The sequence below is a fragment of the Panthera tigris genome, chromosome B1, assembly GCF_018350195.1.
Source record: "Panthera tigris isolate Pti1 chromosome B1, P.tigris_Pti1_mat1.1, whole genome shotgun sequence".
NCBI lineage: Eukaryota > Metazoa > Chordata > Mammalia > Carnivora > Felidae > Panthera > Panthera tigris.
Window position 1 is genome coordinate 77,621,490 of NC_056663.1, and position 19,327 is coordinate 77,640,816.

The following is a 19,327-nucleotide window of genomic DNA, read 5'->3' on the forward strand; positions in this document are numbered from 1 at the left end:
CACATAGCAGGCATTTATGCATTAACTATTTGTTATAGGAATGCATACATAAAGTATTACTCTAGCATTTAAGCTATTTTTCATGTTAAAGGTAAATACTTTTTTTCCAATCAACATATTAAAATTACTTTTGTTTGTTCTCTGTGGATTCCTTCAAAGATTACTGTAATATGATATGGCTATAATACACATGGCACAGTTCTTTAATATTTAAAATTTTTATTAATAAAATATAATTTTACCATAATGGAAGCAAAGATCCAAGGTAATGAGAGCATATTCAGTCACTCCACAAATCTTTATTGAGTTCCTTATGTTCAATACTCTGTGATAGGCAGGAGAATTCAAAAGTAAATAAAACAGCTTTCCTCAGTGTTTATGATTTAGGCTGGGGAAATGATACCAATACATAATTAACTACAGTAGAAGATGTAAAGCGATGAGAGTTGTAAAACAAGTCCATGCTGTGTTCTCAGTTGATCCACTAAGCAATCCTGAGAGGTTAGGCATAGTAGGGGTTTTGCTTGAGAGAGGAGCATAAGCCCTGATGCAGAGACCTGGGATGTCTTTAGAGAACTGTCTGGATGCCTTTTAAGTTATTTCACGCTCACAGGAAGAGAGTGCCCTCAACGAAAACATCGATAGTATGCTTAACTAGCCCTTCGGAAATAATTTAAAATAGTGCACTTGTTTACTAAGGAGTAAGCATTATTTCATTATATAGTGATCAACCATAGTGTCCTATACATTGATATTTTTATGTGTGAACTTAATATAAAGGTGAATTACAGATAATTTCCAAATTTTAAAAAAAGAAAATATTACTGAGAGTTTACTTTCTGTAATATAACTACTTTTTATTTTGGCATATTTTCTTCCAGTATTTTGTAAAAACGTATTGTAACTAGAGTATTTAAGCCCTGGAAGGGACATACATGTCATTTTGCCAATTCTCTTTTTAGTTTTACAGGGATCCCGTTAGCAGGTATTGAAAAAAAATCATTTGAATTGAGCAGAGGGCACAGAGGCTAAGTGGCTTGTTCCAGGTCATGACCTTAATTATAAACATGATGGTGATTCAACTTCAGAGTCTCATCAGACCCATCACTATCTACCCTCCACCACCACATGCACATACTCCCTCATCCTGGCTTTATTATGAAAAGTAATTTTTCTGGACAAAGTAAGCATTACTACATCTGTCTTTGTACTAGTCTTTATTTTTCTCTCTGTTTCCCTCCAGCTTAAAAAATTGGCTGCTAGTTTTGTCCTTTGTATATTTTCTAAAGCAAAAACTGAAAGAAACCATACTCACTCCCCTTTTTGCTCCGTCTGGCGCTGCAAAAACTCTTGTTGCCAGTGCACATGTTGGCTTCTAACCTTTTTGAAAGACTCTGACCAGGCAGTTTTGGTCTGTCACATCTTGTTTTGCATGGCTATTTTTAGCTCAGTTCCTTTCCTTTTCCAACCACACATATTAAATTGTAGGAAATAGTGCTTCATCATGAAATCTCACATAAAACAGAAACTGATCCTTATTAGATGTAAACTTTAAGCTGAAAATTATTTAATATCCCTAGGGTATAGTAATGACTTTTCCCCCTAAAGACTGAAGTATAATGAGGTAAGAATGTTTTCACAATACTTAGGAATTTTTATAATTGTCCTCTGTATTGTTTGACTGTCAGTTAAATTAGAACATTTGATAATTGTAGGGAGCTGATAAGACTTTCTATTAAAGGTATGTCATTATGTTAATCTCAGTTCAAATATAGTTTGCCTGAACCCTGTTTTGATTATATAATATTAGAATAAATTAACCTGTTAAATAAGCTTACCCTGGAACATTTTAAATGCCTTTAATGTTAACATTAGTTTAAACAAGTATGTAAATCATGTACTGAAACTATTGTTGTCTTTCTTTCTTAAAGTCTTTAAAATTTGCAGCCGATATTTTTATATAAATACAGATACTTTAGACTTAAAGTCAACTGATGATTATGATTTATTTAGCTTATAACTATTTGTATATTGTGGTAAAATAGTGAGTGATGAATTGAAAAAGATGTAGAGGCTCCCAGGTTTCATTTGATATGCAAACACCTGCATACTGGAGTTATTTAATAAATATATTGACATATGCTTATAAAAACCGCTTATAATTTTATTTTAAAAAATGATCTTTGTGGCATGTTGCAAATAATAGAGCTCTTTCAACAATTTTAACTGTCTTTATTTATGCATGAGAAGGACTCAGTGACCATGAATACCATATATATGTTTTTAAACATTCACATCACAATTATATACTGTCCCTTTTTTGGTGGTATGGCTGGCCTGCTTTCTTCTTTTCAGAGTAAGTTTGACAGATGTCTATGCAAAATATGAACTATTCTATCTCACCTTATTTAAAAGAAAGGTTCAAAACTTCATTTATTCAATACATATTCTGAAGTGCATGCTATGGTACTTACTAGGAACCTGTAGCTATGAAGTGACATTAAAAAATTGTAGAACAGGCCAAACACCGAGTGGATTTCTTTTGAGCCAGTTTGTAGGTGGACATATAGCACCTCTGAACTAAAAAATATGCAAAGTGTATAATGTTTGGCACCATAAAACATTCGTGCTTTTCATGGTTACACATATTAACCTCCACCTGACAGTGGAGGGCACTGTCTAATGGGCACTTACAAGAGATTTTAAGAGTAAAATTTAAAGGCAGGAGAGGGAAACGTGTGCAAGAGATGGGTGAGAAAGGAATTTTATGGTAGTTGCTGGTGCCTGATTATTTGCAAAAACATCACTGTATGTTGTCATATGTATGGGAGGAAGAAGAGAACTACTTCTAGCTTTAAAAAAACCTGCTTAAATAAATTACAACTGTGTGTTATAGTAGTAAAACAATTCTTCCACACAGTAGAATATACCCAAATCTGTTCTTCCATGTATATTCGTTGTTTATTTGTGATTTTGGTTTCTGGATTTAAGTTTCACATTAATCAGAATTCTTCAAAGCAAATCAGTATCTGTTTAGTGAACCTGAACTGTGCTCCAGACACTTTATTATTAGGAAGCAAAAAGAAAAATAATTATACTTCACATGTGTTGAATGCTTCCTATATGCAAAGTACTGTGCTAAATGATTTACCTATATTCATGTAAGCAATATTATTTAATCCTCATAGAGACCCAATGGGCCATGTGCCATAAGAACCATGAATCACAGAGAGGCAATATACCTAAAAGTCATAGCTAGAAAGTGGTAGAGTTGTGAAATGAAACCAGCTCATGATTTCTAACTTTTCAGCCCATGATTTAGAATAGTTAAAATGATGTAGGGTATTAAACACGTAACCTGTAAAAATAGATCAGAATAAAAGATTCAAACAATAGTTTAAAAAGAGGGACAACACACACAATTATTTGGATGGGAATCATTGTATATTGTGAATAGATACAGTATTTTTACTGGCAATTTTAAGCCTTAGTAATCAATAAAATCTTTTTTGGGTGTGTGGGGGGATTAGTTCTTATGGGTCAATAACAATGACCGAAGTTAAATTTTATTGATTTTTTTTGTTTTAAGAAGAATGCAATATTTGCTCATAACCAAAATCTATTTAAAATTAGGAAGGATAAAGAGGAAAAGTTATTTTTTTACTCAACAAATATTTATTGAGTCTTTAAGATCACTTATAAAATAAACCACCAAGAGATAACTATCATTAAGTTTTTGCTGTGTTTTCATGTTGTGCTTTTTTAAAAAATATACTTAGTCCCCCTTTTTCCATGGGGGATACATTCCAAGATCCCGAGGGAATGCCTGTTTTTTCTATACATATGTACCTGTGATGAAGTTTAATTTATAGACACAGTAAAAGATTAACAACAATAACTAATAACAAAAGAGGATGATCAAAACAATATACTGTATTCAAAGCTATGTGAATGTGGTCTGTTTTTCTTGCTCTTAAAATAACTTATTGTATTGTATTCACCCTTGTGATGATGTGAGATGATAAAATGCGTAACTGATGAAGTGAGGTAAATGATGTAGACATTGTGATATAGCATTAAGCTACTACTGACCTTCTGAGGTGTGTCAGATCGCAGTCAACTGCAGGTAACTGAAACTACATGAAATGAAACTGTAGATCATGGTCAACTATTATAGTTGTAATGATAAGACATATACAAATTGTACATGCACACAGGAATTTTAAAATCATTTTTGGGATTATAAAAATGATGCATTCTCATTATGAAAATTTTAGAAAATGCAATGAGAAATACTTATTTAGAAATAATCTGTTGATTTTGTGTATTTTTATGAATTGTATAATGGCTTGTAAGAAAATTTACTAACTGCATATGTTAATAACGTTAAACACTTTTGTATATATTTATTTTTATCATACTTAAGCCAAGAATATTCACATGTCTGAATGGAAGACGAGAATGAAGAAAGCAATGGAAATATACTGTTAGCTATGGGAGAGTGTACTAATCTTTGTTGATTGAATAATTGAGTGATTCAGGTCATTTGACATGAGTCAAAAAGACGCAGAAGAGCATCAGTCACAATTCCCTATAAAGAAAATGGCCAATCTGGTTTTCTTTGCTCTTCTGCTTATGTTCAGGGAAAAAAAAAATTGGTAATACAGGAGAGTATCCAACTGTGTAAATATTTTAGCCATTCAGAGAAGTTCTACAAGCTAAGAGAACTCATCATTGCCTTTGCTAGGCTCAAGTATATATAGGTAATGACCGTGACTCATCCTATAGACCTAAATTACTATTGATAAACTACCAAACTCTTAAAGCTTCTATTTCTGCAAACTTCAAAGTACCTTCAATAAAAAACAAAGTAAAAAAGGAAATACGGAATACTTTCTTAGCATCTGGCATCTGAGCATGTACCAAGGAGCTTAGAACAGTCTGGCCTACAGGGTGAATCACCAGAGAGGAGACCGTAAAGTGCACCTGTCTCCTGTAGAGCAGAGAGGGGATGACTCAACTGTACAAGTTTAAAGTATTAGATAGTGGACATTGGGTCTAACAGGTTTTATGTACCAAGCTGTGACACATCCATCAAAAGTATCCACTGTGATGTATGATGAATTATCTTCCTAATTTAGTTACATTACAAGATTGCTAAATTAAATTCCAAGTGGACTTAATGCTAACAGAATGGGCAACTCCCAGAAATATCTTCAGGTAGTTCACGTTCCAGTGGAACCACAGTGCCCAGAACAGGTAGGTGCTGAGTCCCACAGGAATATAAGCTGCTCTGTAGTCCTGAGCTGGGACGAGGAGATAACCCGTGTGTGAGGAGAGGAGCACTGAGTTAGGCAGGGAGTCTAGCTCCAGGTTTTAGGGAGAGACCTAAAAAATCTTAGCAACCATTAGCCTGACAAATTCCATCTAAATTGTGGATTAAAGGATGTGGCCTAAGAAACACACTTCCTAAGAAAGGGAACACAGCAAAAACAAGAATACTACTAAGGAAAAAGATCAGGCTGCAGGAGTGTTTTGACAATACATTATCTAATAAGACCCTTGATTTGGGGCTCTGAATAGAATAAGGAAAAACCTATAACATACAACTTTTCCATTCCTCAGTTTAGTTTTGATTACTCATTCCGTCCGCTAAAGTTTGTCTGAAATAATGTGAAAATGATTTAAGTCCTCACATACCCTGCGAAAGTCTTTCTGTCCCCATCATAAAACTAGAATGCACATGAAGCACCCAGGTCAAAATCTTTTCCCGCGAAAGCCTACAGCAATTCTGCACTTATATGTTCACACAGCTTTTTATTCCAGAGATTTCCGACAGTTACGGAGAGAATTGCCCAGCGAACCTCATTACCCAGCTTCATCAGTCATTGCGTTTTTGCAGTGTTTCAGAACCTCCCTTGTGCTCTCTCCATTTCATTCTTGTTCCAGTTGTATGCTCTCTAGTCTGGACCACTTAAAGTCTCTTAATCTTCCTCTTGCCCACCCAACATTCTGTTTTCCACACAAAGTCAAAATGATCTATAGCTGTGTAAATAAGATCATGCTATTCCCTTGCCTAAAATCTCCTATGCCTTCACTTTAAATTAAAAAAAAAAAAAATCAGGACATTTATCAAACCCTAGGAGGCTTTTCTGATCTGTCTGTGGCCTGTCCTTCTCCTCTCCATCACACCAATCATCCCAGGCTCGCTGGCCTCCTTTCTTTTGTTCAACTCCATCAAAATCATACCACTTTAAGGCTTTACACTGTTTCCTCTTCCTGTAAACCAGTACCCCTAGATCTTTGCAAGCCTCATTTTTCTTGATAATTAGGTCTCAGTTCAGATGTCCCCTCTTTAAGGAAGTCTTCCCCACCCTCGCCAATCAAAAATGTCCTGCTCCTTGCCTTCAGTCTCTCTCTAATATAAGCTGCTTTGTTTTCATCATGGCTTTTATCACTATCTAATATTATGTTACTTCTCTGTTTACGATGCAACTCTAACCTCCAGAACTATGGCTCCATGACAGCTGGAACCGTGCCCCTGTGTTCACAGATGTATCCTATACTAGCTGAGTGGTTAGCCCTGACTGCACATTAGAATCACCTGGGCAGCACTGAATACTATGAGTCTGGGGTGGGGGGGTGGGGCCTCCCCAGACTCCCAGGTGATTCTAATACATATAAGAGATTGAGAAACACTGCCTTAAGAAAACACCTGTCAGGTTTAAGATACTAATAACCCTTTATTTAAACAAATGAAGGCTCAATTCCTACTTCATAGGCATCAAGTACCAAAATTTCCAAGAATTTCATTTTGAATACAGCAGTAGATAATTTATCAGGAATATGTTTCCTCTGAATCCTTAGATCACTTTGGTTCTGCAGTATTTATTGGTACAGAGACAGAGAAAGAGTGATTGTGTTTCCTGTTTTTTCATCCCTGGATAAGAAAATATCTGTTTGGTGATAGTGCTAACCACTTGTTTATGGGTCAGACCCCCTAAGTCATCTGATTAGGAGGCTTCTAAACTAACTTTACTAGCAGGGTTTTACCCAGTCCAGCAATCTTACTGCCCAGCCAGAGAGACTCTTGATAAATGAATTTGTGAGAAGCTACCCTTGCAGAATTTAATACTACTACACCTATGATCTTACACATCCCGGAAAGGAATATTCTAGCATCAGTCCCTTTCTTGACTCCCTTTGTTCCTGGATGGGTTGCAATATGTCAGTAGATGAAGGATGAGCATTACTGTTAAGTTGGGAAATGTAGGAAAGCACTTTTTAAAAAATCAGGAGCCACAAAGCAGAGTAACAGCCATTTAGTGTTCTGGGGAGGACACACCTCATACTCCTGCTGTCTTCTTTGTGAATATTTGCAGTTGTGTGATTTACAGTCAACATTATAAAACACACTTCTGAATGTGACCATTTCAATATTACCGAGGCAAGTAATAGGTAGATGACAGATAGATAGATAGATAGATAGACAGATATAGATAAGTAGACTTTTTTTTCATTTTGCAGACTAGAAGACTGGGGTTGAAGGAATTCTATCAGTTTATGGGTAGTCTTATTTTCATATAGTGGTCTCATCAATTACAAAGAATGATGAGCAAGAGATGGTGATTGAGCTTTCTTCACAAACCAATGACTGCAATATAATTTTTCTAGGTAACCTCAAAACTTCAAGTGTTCAAGGCTTTTTCAGCATGCGTTTTTAAATATGGTGGAAATGTGGCATGATGGCTTTTTAATCGAAGTAGCCATTTCTTTTTCCAGCGTAATTGACATTTTTAGAAGTTGTGTAAAATGAGTTTATTTTCAACCAGATACAAATACTATGAAATATAAATGGAAAAATAAGAATTATAAAATAAAACATACATACAGTTGAGTCCATGTTATAAAATGTGTTTTTAGTAGATCTGATGCATATACTTTTCTCCATGAATCTACAAAACAGAGGATTTTCATGATTTAATAATTCTGATATTTGCAGTTTTTTTCCCTATGTGACTTATGCCCTTTAAGAATACATTACTGTTTTTATCTATTTTATTAATTTTTACATTTGAAACCTCAGGTTGTTATTCTATAAATGTGAGAGTAAAATTCCTAGACAGGACTATTGATGATGGAAAGACAATTCCTCAGTTAATATTTTTGGCTTGTTATTCTTTCATTTATAAAGATTAATGACAAATGTTAATTATATAATTGAGAAGTATCCACAAAATATAGAAAATTCTCATGGGGACTCTTAAAAGGAGAGGGGGAAATAAAATGGAAATATTAAGTTTTTTTCATAAGGAGCATAATGGACAAACTCCGAATGCATTGATGATTATTTATTTCATGAATGTATGACTCTATGCACTTTCATGGACTTGTCTCTTATTTTCCAACACTACTTTTCTCATTTATATTGAGACTAAAATGAAAGTGCCATGAGTCAGAGACTGAGATTCAGACCCCAGTGTTATTATATAACATCAAAAAACTATCATAGTGAAAGCAAATCCATTATTCCTCCAATAATTTGAGGTATCAGTTTTGAACAAAATCGTCCTTTATGAAGGAGATACAGTAGTATCAATTGAGTCCTTTAGTGATACTCAGAATTTATTGGAGCTCCATATCCTCAAGTAGTCAGATGAAATGAGAATGCTTTGAATTTAATCATTAATTGTTCCTCAATCTTCCCTTAGGAAAATATTCATTATGAATAGGGCTTGATAAGGTAGATCAGAGATTTTTAAATATGAGAAAAATCAAAAGAACTACTTTGTGTGGCATTCGTCATCTTCAAAAATGTGCATATTTTAAATCACTGGATTTCAGTCAAGACTTTGCATTCATACTAGAACTAGAAATGTTTTTATAACATGCCTAGAGGAAAATTCTTTGTTATGGCTTCACTGAACACTCATTAATTTTGTAACAGAAGAGGGGAGTTGATAGCAATTTTGCACCTATCTGCAGATGTATGAAATGTTTAGTCATTTTAAGGTAAGAAATTCTCACATGTCAACATTTCACTGAATTTAAAAAACTGCTTCATAGTTCTGTAAGGAGAACTTAATGTTTAATAGTCACAGAAATCAAATTCTCTGTTAATGAAGTTGATTTAAAAATGTAAACATGCAAATAAGTTATATTTTTATTTAAAATATTTCAAAAGCATAGAGAAATACAGAAACTAATATAATGAGCACTCGCCTATTTACTATCCAGATAGAACTTTAAAATTTTTGTTTATATACTTCTCTTTATTCTCTCTCTCTCTCTCTTTTTTTTTTTCCTTAACAAGGTCTTGATACAAAGCATGCGGAAGAAGAGTTCCTCGAGAAACTGTGTATATATGGTTCTGAGTAGCCCTGGCAGATGGATAGCTAGAGCCTCAGGGTGGTCCTGGCATTCCCCGTCCCCAACCAGGGGAGCCTATCAGTCACACCCTCTGCTGTGCCACAGTTCAATCCAGGTTCCCCCACCAGCTCTCTGGCACCATCACAGGCACCCCCTGATCTCTTTCAATCCTTTCTTCACACTTCTCCCTGAGCTGGTCTCTCAAGAATGCATAGCTGATGGCACCACTCCCTTGTTTCCAAGTCTCTTTTGAATGTTCACTGCCTAAAGTGGGGTGCAGAGACAAAGAATGTGTCATTGGGACAGGAGAAGAAAATTTCAGGACCTCTATTTGATTTAATTTCTTATATCTTCTGACATTTGTATTTTTAATGTGTGCTTTATGATAACATAAGTAAGTTCACCTGTACATAGATAAATATGCATATCCTAAGGGCTTTGTGCTAATAGAGGTACACAATAAAAAATTTCAGAGACCACACTGGCTTTGAGAACAAAATTCAAGATCCTTCCTGTTCTGACCCGGACACTTTTCTCTCCATCCCATTGCCTGCTGGTCTCCTACCTCCTTGGCATTCTGAACCTTTTAACTTCCTCTGGTCCTGCCTCAGCACACTGGTTCCCTTGCACAGAAAAGACTTGCTCTCTTGATTGGAAACCCTATCTGTATACATTAACTAAATCTTTTGGCACTATGGTATGAAACATTAAGATTTCTACAATCACTCCATCCCCTGAGCTCCCATAGCCCTTTTTCAGACACTTTGAAGACCTCTAGCACAATACATCACAATTTAGATTTATACATATCTGTCTCCTAAATTCTACTTTGAGCTACATTAGGTGGGAGTGATTTCTCATTAATCTTTGCATCTATAGTACTTGTACACTGTGGTACATCACAGGTGTTCCATAAATACTTATGAGTAAGTGGATAGAAATGTGGATCTGTATTACATAGGTACTACTACTACTTACAACCAACACTAAAGGAAATCTGTATATAGCTTTAAGTTTAGTCAGTGTACGTTGACTCCAAGAACATGATAGAATGCAAATACAAGAGTTAGGTTCCTTTGAGAGGGCTCTAGATATCCACAGTTGGATTTTCAATGCTCAAAAAATAAAAGCATAATTTAAATACTCTAGTGAAGAAAACCTCACTAGTGTTGCTATTTTTAAGTCTTGAGGAATTTATTAGGCCTGGGGTGACCTAGGCCCCCATTTTCCTTTTTGCCATAGAGCCCCAAGACATAACTTTTAGACTATCATATTCACTGTGGCCACCTTCATTGTATTACTATTCTATTCCCCAAGACTGGTTGCAGAGTGAGAGGCTGATTTTATATGTATTAAGATATAGATGTGATGATATATATGAAGATATATAAATACATATAAAGTTATCTATAAGATAAGGCTATGTAGTTTAATTATATATAATAATAAAAATAGATAATTTAGTTGAGACCTTATGTACTGGAGTAGAACAGTAGAATAATTTGAGCTCAATCTCACCTCTAACACCATTAGTTGTGTGTTTTGGGACAAATTATATACTTCCTTGAACAGAAGTTTTCTTATCCATAAAAGAAAAATTTTGAAAAGAGCATTTGTAGATTGAATAATGCAAAATAGTTAAGTAACATAGCATAGTGCCTGAAAAAAAAAAAAAAAAAGCCTGGTAATTGTTGACAACTTTCATTATTGTACTTCCTAGGAACCATAACTACTTTTTTAACTTAATAAAGTGGATTTTTAAAAATTTTAATTCCAATTACTTAACATACAGTGTAATGTTAGTAATATTAGTTTCAGGTGTACTCTATAGTGATTCAACACTTCCGTACATCACTGGATGTGCTCATTATAACAAGGGGACTGCTTAATCCCCATCACCTATTTCACCCATCCACCCTCTCCTGCACTGCTGGAGGCAAAAACTGGTGCAGCCACTATGGAAAACAGGTTCCTCTAAAAGTTAAAAACAGAACTACCTTAATAAAATGGATCTTAAGGTGAACTAGAAGCTTACTAACCTAGTAGAAAACATCCCCGTAACTCCTTTCCTTTCCTTCTTCTTCTCTCGCTCTGGGTAGAACATTTAACCGATAAATTTTATTTTTCTATATAGTCAAAACAATATTACTAATTTCAGCCTCTGTTAAGGCTGCCAAATAAATTTCAGACCCCAAATACAGATTAGTTAATACATACAAATCACCTAGAAGATGACATGACACATAGTGAGCGCTCAAAAAACGTTAGCTACAATTGACTTTTTTACTGACAGATTTTTAACCTATTTTCCATTTTCCATGAACACAATATGTGTAAAAATAAAAACATATTTTAAACTGTTAAACAATTATGTTTTATCCAACAGAACTGTAATGAATAGAATCTGTATTTTGTTTTAAAATACACTAAAATATTAATCATTTAAAAATGACATTTGAAAAACATATTGTAGGGAAAAAAACTGCTACAAAAGACTATTGAAAGCAAAATATTGAGGATACATAAATTTTATAAATTTAATGGGGCATTGCAATAAAAGTGCTACTGTGTAACTGGTGATTTTAATGAGCTTCAGTTTCTTTGAAAAGACCATTATTATAAACAGGATGCCCATATCCATGGCAACGGGGAGGCTACCTCTTAGCTTCTTGAAACATACAAAGATAATTAATTAAGTTTTCTTTATTTCTTTTTCCTCATATTCTAAAACAACAATAAAAGAGGGTTTTGCCCATTTGCTCACCAGCATACTGTACACAGTTCCAATATAAAAATCTAAATCTAGTGAGGTGAAATCAGTAAAGACCACTATATTGAGGGATTTGGAATAGGTCCTTGGTCTGCAGAGATTACTGACCAGCTAGCTTCTAAGATCACTTCCTTAAGACAGTCAATTAAAGTCACAAAATTTCATCTTCACCTGAAGATATCACAAGGTAAAGATAGAAGTCTGACTTTTGCTAATTTTAGCCTAAATGTCATTGAAAATAGCTCTTCTTAAGGCAGAGATACCTGAACAACTTTTCTACTTAAAAAAAAAAAGTGTAACAATGTGAACACTACTATTAAGCTCTCGGTCTTGAATTTCAGTATATAAAGTACAGACTTTCCATCGCCAATCAGTTGTTTATTAATTACAAAATGAAAATATTACATATATAAATTGAATTTTCATAATTATGATATATGATATGGAAATACTCTGTCTGAAAAATATGTCTGAACATATTCTATCTATCATCTAGGTAGCTAGCTATGTGGTTGCAGAGCAGTTTCTCCACAGGAGGGAAAGCTTATTTTAATAATTTAGGGCCACATTTTATGCCATATAAATACACTGCCATAAGCTGTAATAGTTAATATTATGATTGTGATTTCAAGGACTGCTAGGGTGCAGATGTGAGCATTTTGGTGTCTTTTAGCTCCGTAGGGCTGGTCCTTTTGGAGTGCCCAGGCGTGCTGCAGGATGCAGTGTGAATAGGGCCAACCAGCAGGGGAAGTATGCCCCAATGAAAGGCTGTTGCTACTGCCTATTTGCCTCTGTGTGTTACTGCCCCACTATAGAGATGTGTACTTCTTTTAGAAACAGGGTGGAAGATCTTCATAAGCGAGGGAGGAAAGTGCCCAGGGAAGAACAAGAATATTTTCAGGATCCCAGATCGTTGAACAACATTTAGAGCTGTTCACAAGCCCTTTAACACACTACTCTTTTATTTATAAAGAACAGTTACACTCTGTGCCACCACACAAATTTCCAATTGACTTCCAAAAGAGATTTGGTAAAGAAACTTTTAAAAAATTTCCTGCCATCTTTTGTTTTGTTGTTTGTCAGTTTGGCCTTCACAGAGTAGAACAAAAGCAACCCATGATTTTTACTTTGTGAGATGCCAGAATGATAATTGCTGGACTATTTGCCACATCCTATGACTCAGTGTGCAACCGTAGGCAGTGCCAGAATGTCTGAGTGGAGCTCATTCTGGTGTAGGCCATGAATTTCTGGGCTCTGGGATGACTGGCATGGGTGACAGTCTGACTCCTGCCAGGCCTTTCAGAACTTTAATTCACACACGGCTCTTTGGACCCATCCTAGAGTCATTTGTAATGTCCTCAGAGGCCCCATCTTGACTGACCTTTTGTGAATCATCTCAGTAAATATTTTCTGATCTGGCTTCTCACCCACTGGATAGTTTCCAAGGACCTTGGAATTGGCTCAGGGCCTCTGTTGGTATGGGAGCACATCCTTGTATTCCACAATGGCATGGAGCAGTAGTGTTTCTGTCATCTTTGGGAGGGTGGTGGAAAGTTGTTGATCGCTTTACATAACTTTACCTCATTTGGAAAATAAAAGCAACCCAGGAAGTAATTTTGTCAAAGGTTGTGCTGTGTGCACATATCTGACCAAAGTGTTAAATAGCCAAGTTGAACAAGATGAGGTTTTTCTAGAACAGCATAAAAAAACCAAACTTCCAGGCCTCCCTGCCTTTCTTTCATATTATATACTTCCTGGTTAACCTGAGAGCATCAGTTGGGGCACACAGTCTGCTCTTAAATAGCAACACTTGGTTTCTCTACTATGGTATTATCTTAAAAAATAAAATGAAGGGGTGCCTGAGTGGCTCATTCATTAAGTGTCCTAATCTTGATTTCAGCTCAGGTCATGATCTCAGGGCTCATGGGTTCAAGCCCTGTGTTGAGCTCTGCACTGACAGCAAGGAGCCTGCTTGGGATTCTCTCTCTTCCCCTCTCTCTCTACTCCTTCTCTCTTCGTGCTTTCCTTCTCTCTCTCTCTCAAAAATAGATAAATGAACATGCAAAAAAATTTAAAATTAATAAATAAAATTAAAATGTAGAAAAAAACCTCAAAGGATATTTTGAGATTTTTTAGAACCTAATATTCAATGGTATATGCACATACACGTGGACAAATACAAATATACTGAGAATAGAAATCAAAGATGTATTTGAACCCTAATGTAACTAAGTTTAAGCAAGTTTCTGAACTCTGTTAAGACTCACCTCCTGTTGGGGTTCCTGGGTGGCTTAGTCAGTTGAGTGTCCAACTCAATTTCAGCTCAGGTCATGATCCCATGGTTGTGAGATTAAGCCCTTATGTCGGAGCTCCATGCTGAATGTAGAAACTGCTTAAGATTCTCTCTCTCTCTCTCTCTCTCTCTCTCTCTCCCTCCTTACTCTCTTACTCTCCTTCCCCCTCATACATTCTCTCTCTCTCTCTAAAAAGGAAGAAGGAGGGGCACCTGAGTGGCTCAGTTGGTTAAGCGTCTGACTTCGGCTCAGGTCATGATCTCTCAGTTCATGGTTTGAGCCCTGCATCGGTTTCTGTGCTGACAGCTCAGAGCCTGGAGCCTGCTTCAGATTCTGTGTCTCCCTCTCTCCCTACCCCTTGCTCTCTCTCTCTCTCTCTCTCTCAAAAATAAACATTAAAAATAAAATAAAATAAAATAAAAAGGAAGAAGGAAAAAAGAAAAAAAAAAAAGACTCACCTATTGTATAGTACCAAAGAATAGGAATTGAGTGACTATTAAAGTCATTTCTTAAAATGGTATGGTTTCTAATGGAAATTTCTTATATGGTAGGAAACAAATGCATTCAAAGGTAAGAGAAGCAGTTGTTTTGTTCAAGTAGGGATGCATAGCATATCAGTTGAGGAGAGGCTCACTCTTACAGCTTTTAGAATGACATATGCCTCTTATCAGCCTTTATTCTTCATCAATTATTTTGCAACCATTCTACTTGTCATACTTTATAAACATAATAATCATCTGTTGCATACATTCATTATTCATTTTCTTTATTACTCCATATGTCACAATGAGTTGGTCCAATTTTAAATAGAAAAATACCTGCTTTTCCTGGCGTTGTTGAGAATTAACTGTTTCATGTGGTCTAATTTTCTAGGCAATTAAAATCCACCATAGAAGCATCAATTTTTAAATCATTGTCATTTTAATGGAAAACACTGAAAATATTACAACTTCCATAATTCCAAGCATTTACAAACAGAATATACTTTAAACATAATTCAATTTGTATGTGTGTGATTATTGTAAATCTGATTATGTTAAAGACTCTGCTTCTGGTTGAGGCCATTCACTTTTTTCAGCTTGCTCTTTGAATGGATAGAATGGAGACTAAAAGCCTTAATATAGCCTGCAACCCCCTTGCCTGCTTTGCAGCCTCATTGTACATTGTGTTCTCTGATGTTCTCTTTGCTCTATCCATATTGGTCTTCTTAAATCTCTTGCTCTTACCATACTCTCTCCTGCTACAGACCCTTGGTACATGCTGTTCTCTCTACCTTGGATGCTTTTCCTTTCCTTCTTTACTAGATAATCCTACCCATCTTCAGATCTCAGTTCAAGTGTCACTTTCCCAAAGAAGTCTTTTCTTACCCAGCTGACTAGTAATATGGGTTCATCATTATATCCTTGCATTTGCTACTATACTGAGCTTATACTAACTATCTCCTTCTCTAGACAGTGAGTTCCACAGGGGCAGAAACCATTTCTATTTTGTTTACCATTACATACTTCAGTGCTTGGCTCAAAGTAGAGCATATATCTTCATTGAGGGTGCTATATTGCCTTCAAGGGGACAAAGTGTGGTTTTTAATGGGTGAAAAAATCATAGATATTACAGAGATTTGAAACCCTTCAAAGGACCACAGTACATAGAAAGATAAATATTATGTTTGTGGTATTACATTTTCATGGCAGGAGTGGCGAATGGCAGTTCAGGAAAAAAAATAAGTGTCTAAATAGACTTCTTACAGGGTGAAAATGAAAAAAGGATTGAGAATGTAGGTCACTTAAGGTAGGTGATCAGTAAGTATACACTGAGAAAATAGATGACTAAAATAAGTTCGTGATTGTGAGTAATAATTTCTGCCCTGCACACCCATTTCCTGCAGAGTTGTTTCAGGGGTATATTCCAACATGAAGTGACCGATTTTGAGTTTTCTTGAGGCTTTTTCAAATTTTATTTTCTACTTGCCCATTTAGTGTCTGGAGGTCAGCTATTTCCTATTTGTTATCAAGTTACTTATCTCCATTTCTTCATCTCTTCTGGGCTAAGAAAACAAATGGCAAGGCTAGAAAAATATTTAAAATTAAAGTTAAGTGGCTGTAAGATGAGGGCCAAGAAAGTTTTTTTGACTAAGTCACTGATCAATAAATGTGTCAGGCACTGTATTAGGAACTTTTTGTTGAGTATACAGTATTTTATGCAATCTTACTATCTCTTTGGCTGCTTAGAAGCCTCTTTCCTCCCCACCCCTTTCTTTTTTTATATGGCCTAATGTCCCTTCTCTTATGAATATGTAGATCTGCGAGACAGAAACCCCTATGTGAATGATGTGCCATTTTATCCCAAAACATACTTTCCTGTCTCAAGGGAGATTGCATTTATGTATTTACTGAATTATTGCTTCTTCATAATGGGAAACATTAGCAAAGAATTTCAGTTTGTTAGGTTATTCAAATTACTCTTCTATGTAAAGTATAAATTGATGTCTGTATCTTTCTGCTAAATATATTTCTCTGCTTTTTCTATAGAAGGACAAATTGCTGTCAACTGCTTAATTAATCTTTTTCCATAAAAATCTGCGATGAAAAGCTCTATATTTGTGTACATATTTTCTGTACCATTCTTTCTCCTTATCCTTGGAGACTATATTCTTTTATTCCTTTTATGTTCTCCAAACACTTTCCCATCTATGGTTGCTAACTGTACAGATTTTTGTTCCATATCTGATTTGATTTTTTTTCCTTTATATTCCACCAGCTGCTAGACTTCATTTTTTACCCCAAGAAATGAACACTACCTTCTTTATGTGCATTTATTATATTCTCTTCCACCTCTATATTCATAAATATGAACTCCTCATAACATCTCCACCTCCTTTGTATTTCTGTGTTTTTGGCATGTAAGTATTTTGGTATTTAGTATTTAAGATTATTCAAACTTGTATTTGAGCTCTCAGGGTGGCCTTTTCATTTGATATGCAGTCAAGAGCCCAGAGACTCTTCTCTGAGGTTCCATCTGGTTAATATTTTCAAGCACAGCTTAGAAATAAAGGATAAGTGTCAAATAATCAGAATCTGGAAAGGTCTTAATAAATCTGTGCTTTGATGGTGGCCATTTTCAACTACTGTACTAATAAATTTTTGTGTTGTTGGTCAATAGAGATGTGGCAACTGGAGTTGCGTCAACATACCCAGTTATATTTCTCTAACTCCAGATAAATACCTTAGTGAATCTGAGCAATGGTGCAAGGTGTTTCAAAGGATGAGTGTTCACTGCTCTCAAGAGGTGAGAGTCCTTGTGGGAAGGGACTATGTCTTACTCTGTGTCCATCATTGTATCTATTTTGCTTGACAGAATGCCTAACAAATATAAGGCACTTAATAAATCCTTGCTGAATACTTTATGATTAACAAAAAATTCTCATCTGACTGTCCATACTCAACTCATTTCTCATATCAGCACCATTTATTTCCTAACTAACTCATCTTTAATTCTGCTCTACTGTTGTGAATATTTAAAAAATGAAAAATTGAAAATGTTTAATTACTTTTCCATAATGTATTATCTGTGACATCAACTACCTAATCAATATTTTACCTCTAATTGAATTTGCACACATAAGGACATTATAAATGATGTCGTATGCACTCAATTTTGTCTTCTGACTCCTGAAAGCTCTTTCTTTCTCCTCCATCTGTCCCATTATGCTCCCGATTTGATGATAATGCTACAGTCTGCAATGCCATGCATATTCTTACGTTGTGTAAAAAGACCCATGCAGGAACTGATCACTAATTAGTAATGCATTTCCCATAGTGAAAAACTGGCCTAAAGTTTCAAGAAAAAAATAGAGTTGCTGAAGCTGAAAATTAGTCTGCCAGTTCAGACCCATAGCAAATTGTTATTGCGTTCGAACTTAGGATCTTTACAATAGATAATTGAAGATTCTCTTAACTAAAACATTGTAAATGGCATAACTATGATGATTCTATTTGGAATTCAGCCCTTGTTTTCAGGGATTTACTGTTTTGAAAAATGTTTGATAAATTTATAGCAGAAGAGAAAATACTTCTGCCAACTACGTAAGTGCTTTGGACATAATTTGTATTCCTGCTGTTACATGCAGAAACTTGTGCCAGAGGAAAAAAAGTAAAAAGAAATTTTGTTTGGAAGGAAACCAGCAGTCTGGAAAGGTAGTTTTGATCCATAAATATCTCTCTTAAGAAGAACTAAACACCAACTAAATTCGGTCTCAAGAAATAAAATGCGTAAGATAATCAAAATATTCCATTCACTTAAAAATGCTTATATTGGATATATTTTTTGATGAATTTTCAAATAAGAATGTCCTCTGAGAATTATGATGAATTATTTCATAATGAAAAATGTAAAAGCCAGTACATTTTATGTATCGCGAAATGCAAGTAACCGTGTTGAAATGGAAATAATGCGCGAGAGAGTTGAAAGACCTTGATTAATGTCCTGGCTTGGCCATTTACTAGGCATATGTCATTGAAAAACCTAGCTCTCCTCATTTATAAAATGGAGAGAACTGCTCAAAAGTTAAGAGGTTTACAGAAAACCGTGTTTGTGAAAATGCCTTGTAAATTAAGAGGCACCGTACAAATAGAGGCATAATAATTTTAAATTGTATGACATGGGATACTCCAAATAGAGAAAGATCCTAATAAGTAGCTAAGAAATATGTTATAGCCACATAGTTCCACATGTTGATTAAAGCATTGTTAATTTCTAATTTTCATGTATGGTGTCTGGATCCCCATACGGTTATTTCATGAAAAATGGAGCATTTTTTATTGAACTTGAGGAACTACCATTGAGTCTGTGGCTTGCTTCTCTGTAAACCAAGCCTCACCTCCTTGCCTTCATGGAC

The 19,327-nt window shown here is 35.2% G+C and overlaps 1 protein-coding gene across 21 annotated transcripts in view; it reads left to right on the plus strand.

Annotated features, from left to right (window-relative positions):
• Nucleotides 1–19,327, plus strand: part of IQCM (IQ motif containing M) — a 644,218-nt gene that overhangs the window by 398,476 nt on the left and 226,415 nt on the right. The window contains exon 14 of one of the 21 annotated variants that reach the window (XM_042983805.1): nucleotides 9,314–10,483. The exons of the other annotated variants lie outside the window; for them this stretch is intronic. Coding sequence (XP_042839739.1) covers nucleotides 9,314–9,378 — 65 coding nt within the window. The 3' untranslated portion in view covers nucleotides 9,379–10,483. Of the gene's footprint in view, nucleotides 1–9,313; nucleotides 10,484–19,327 lie in introns of those variants that run through there. 21 annotated transcript variants of the gene reach the window in all.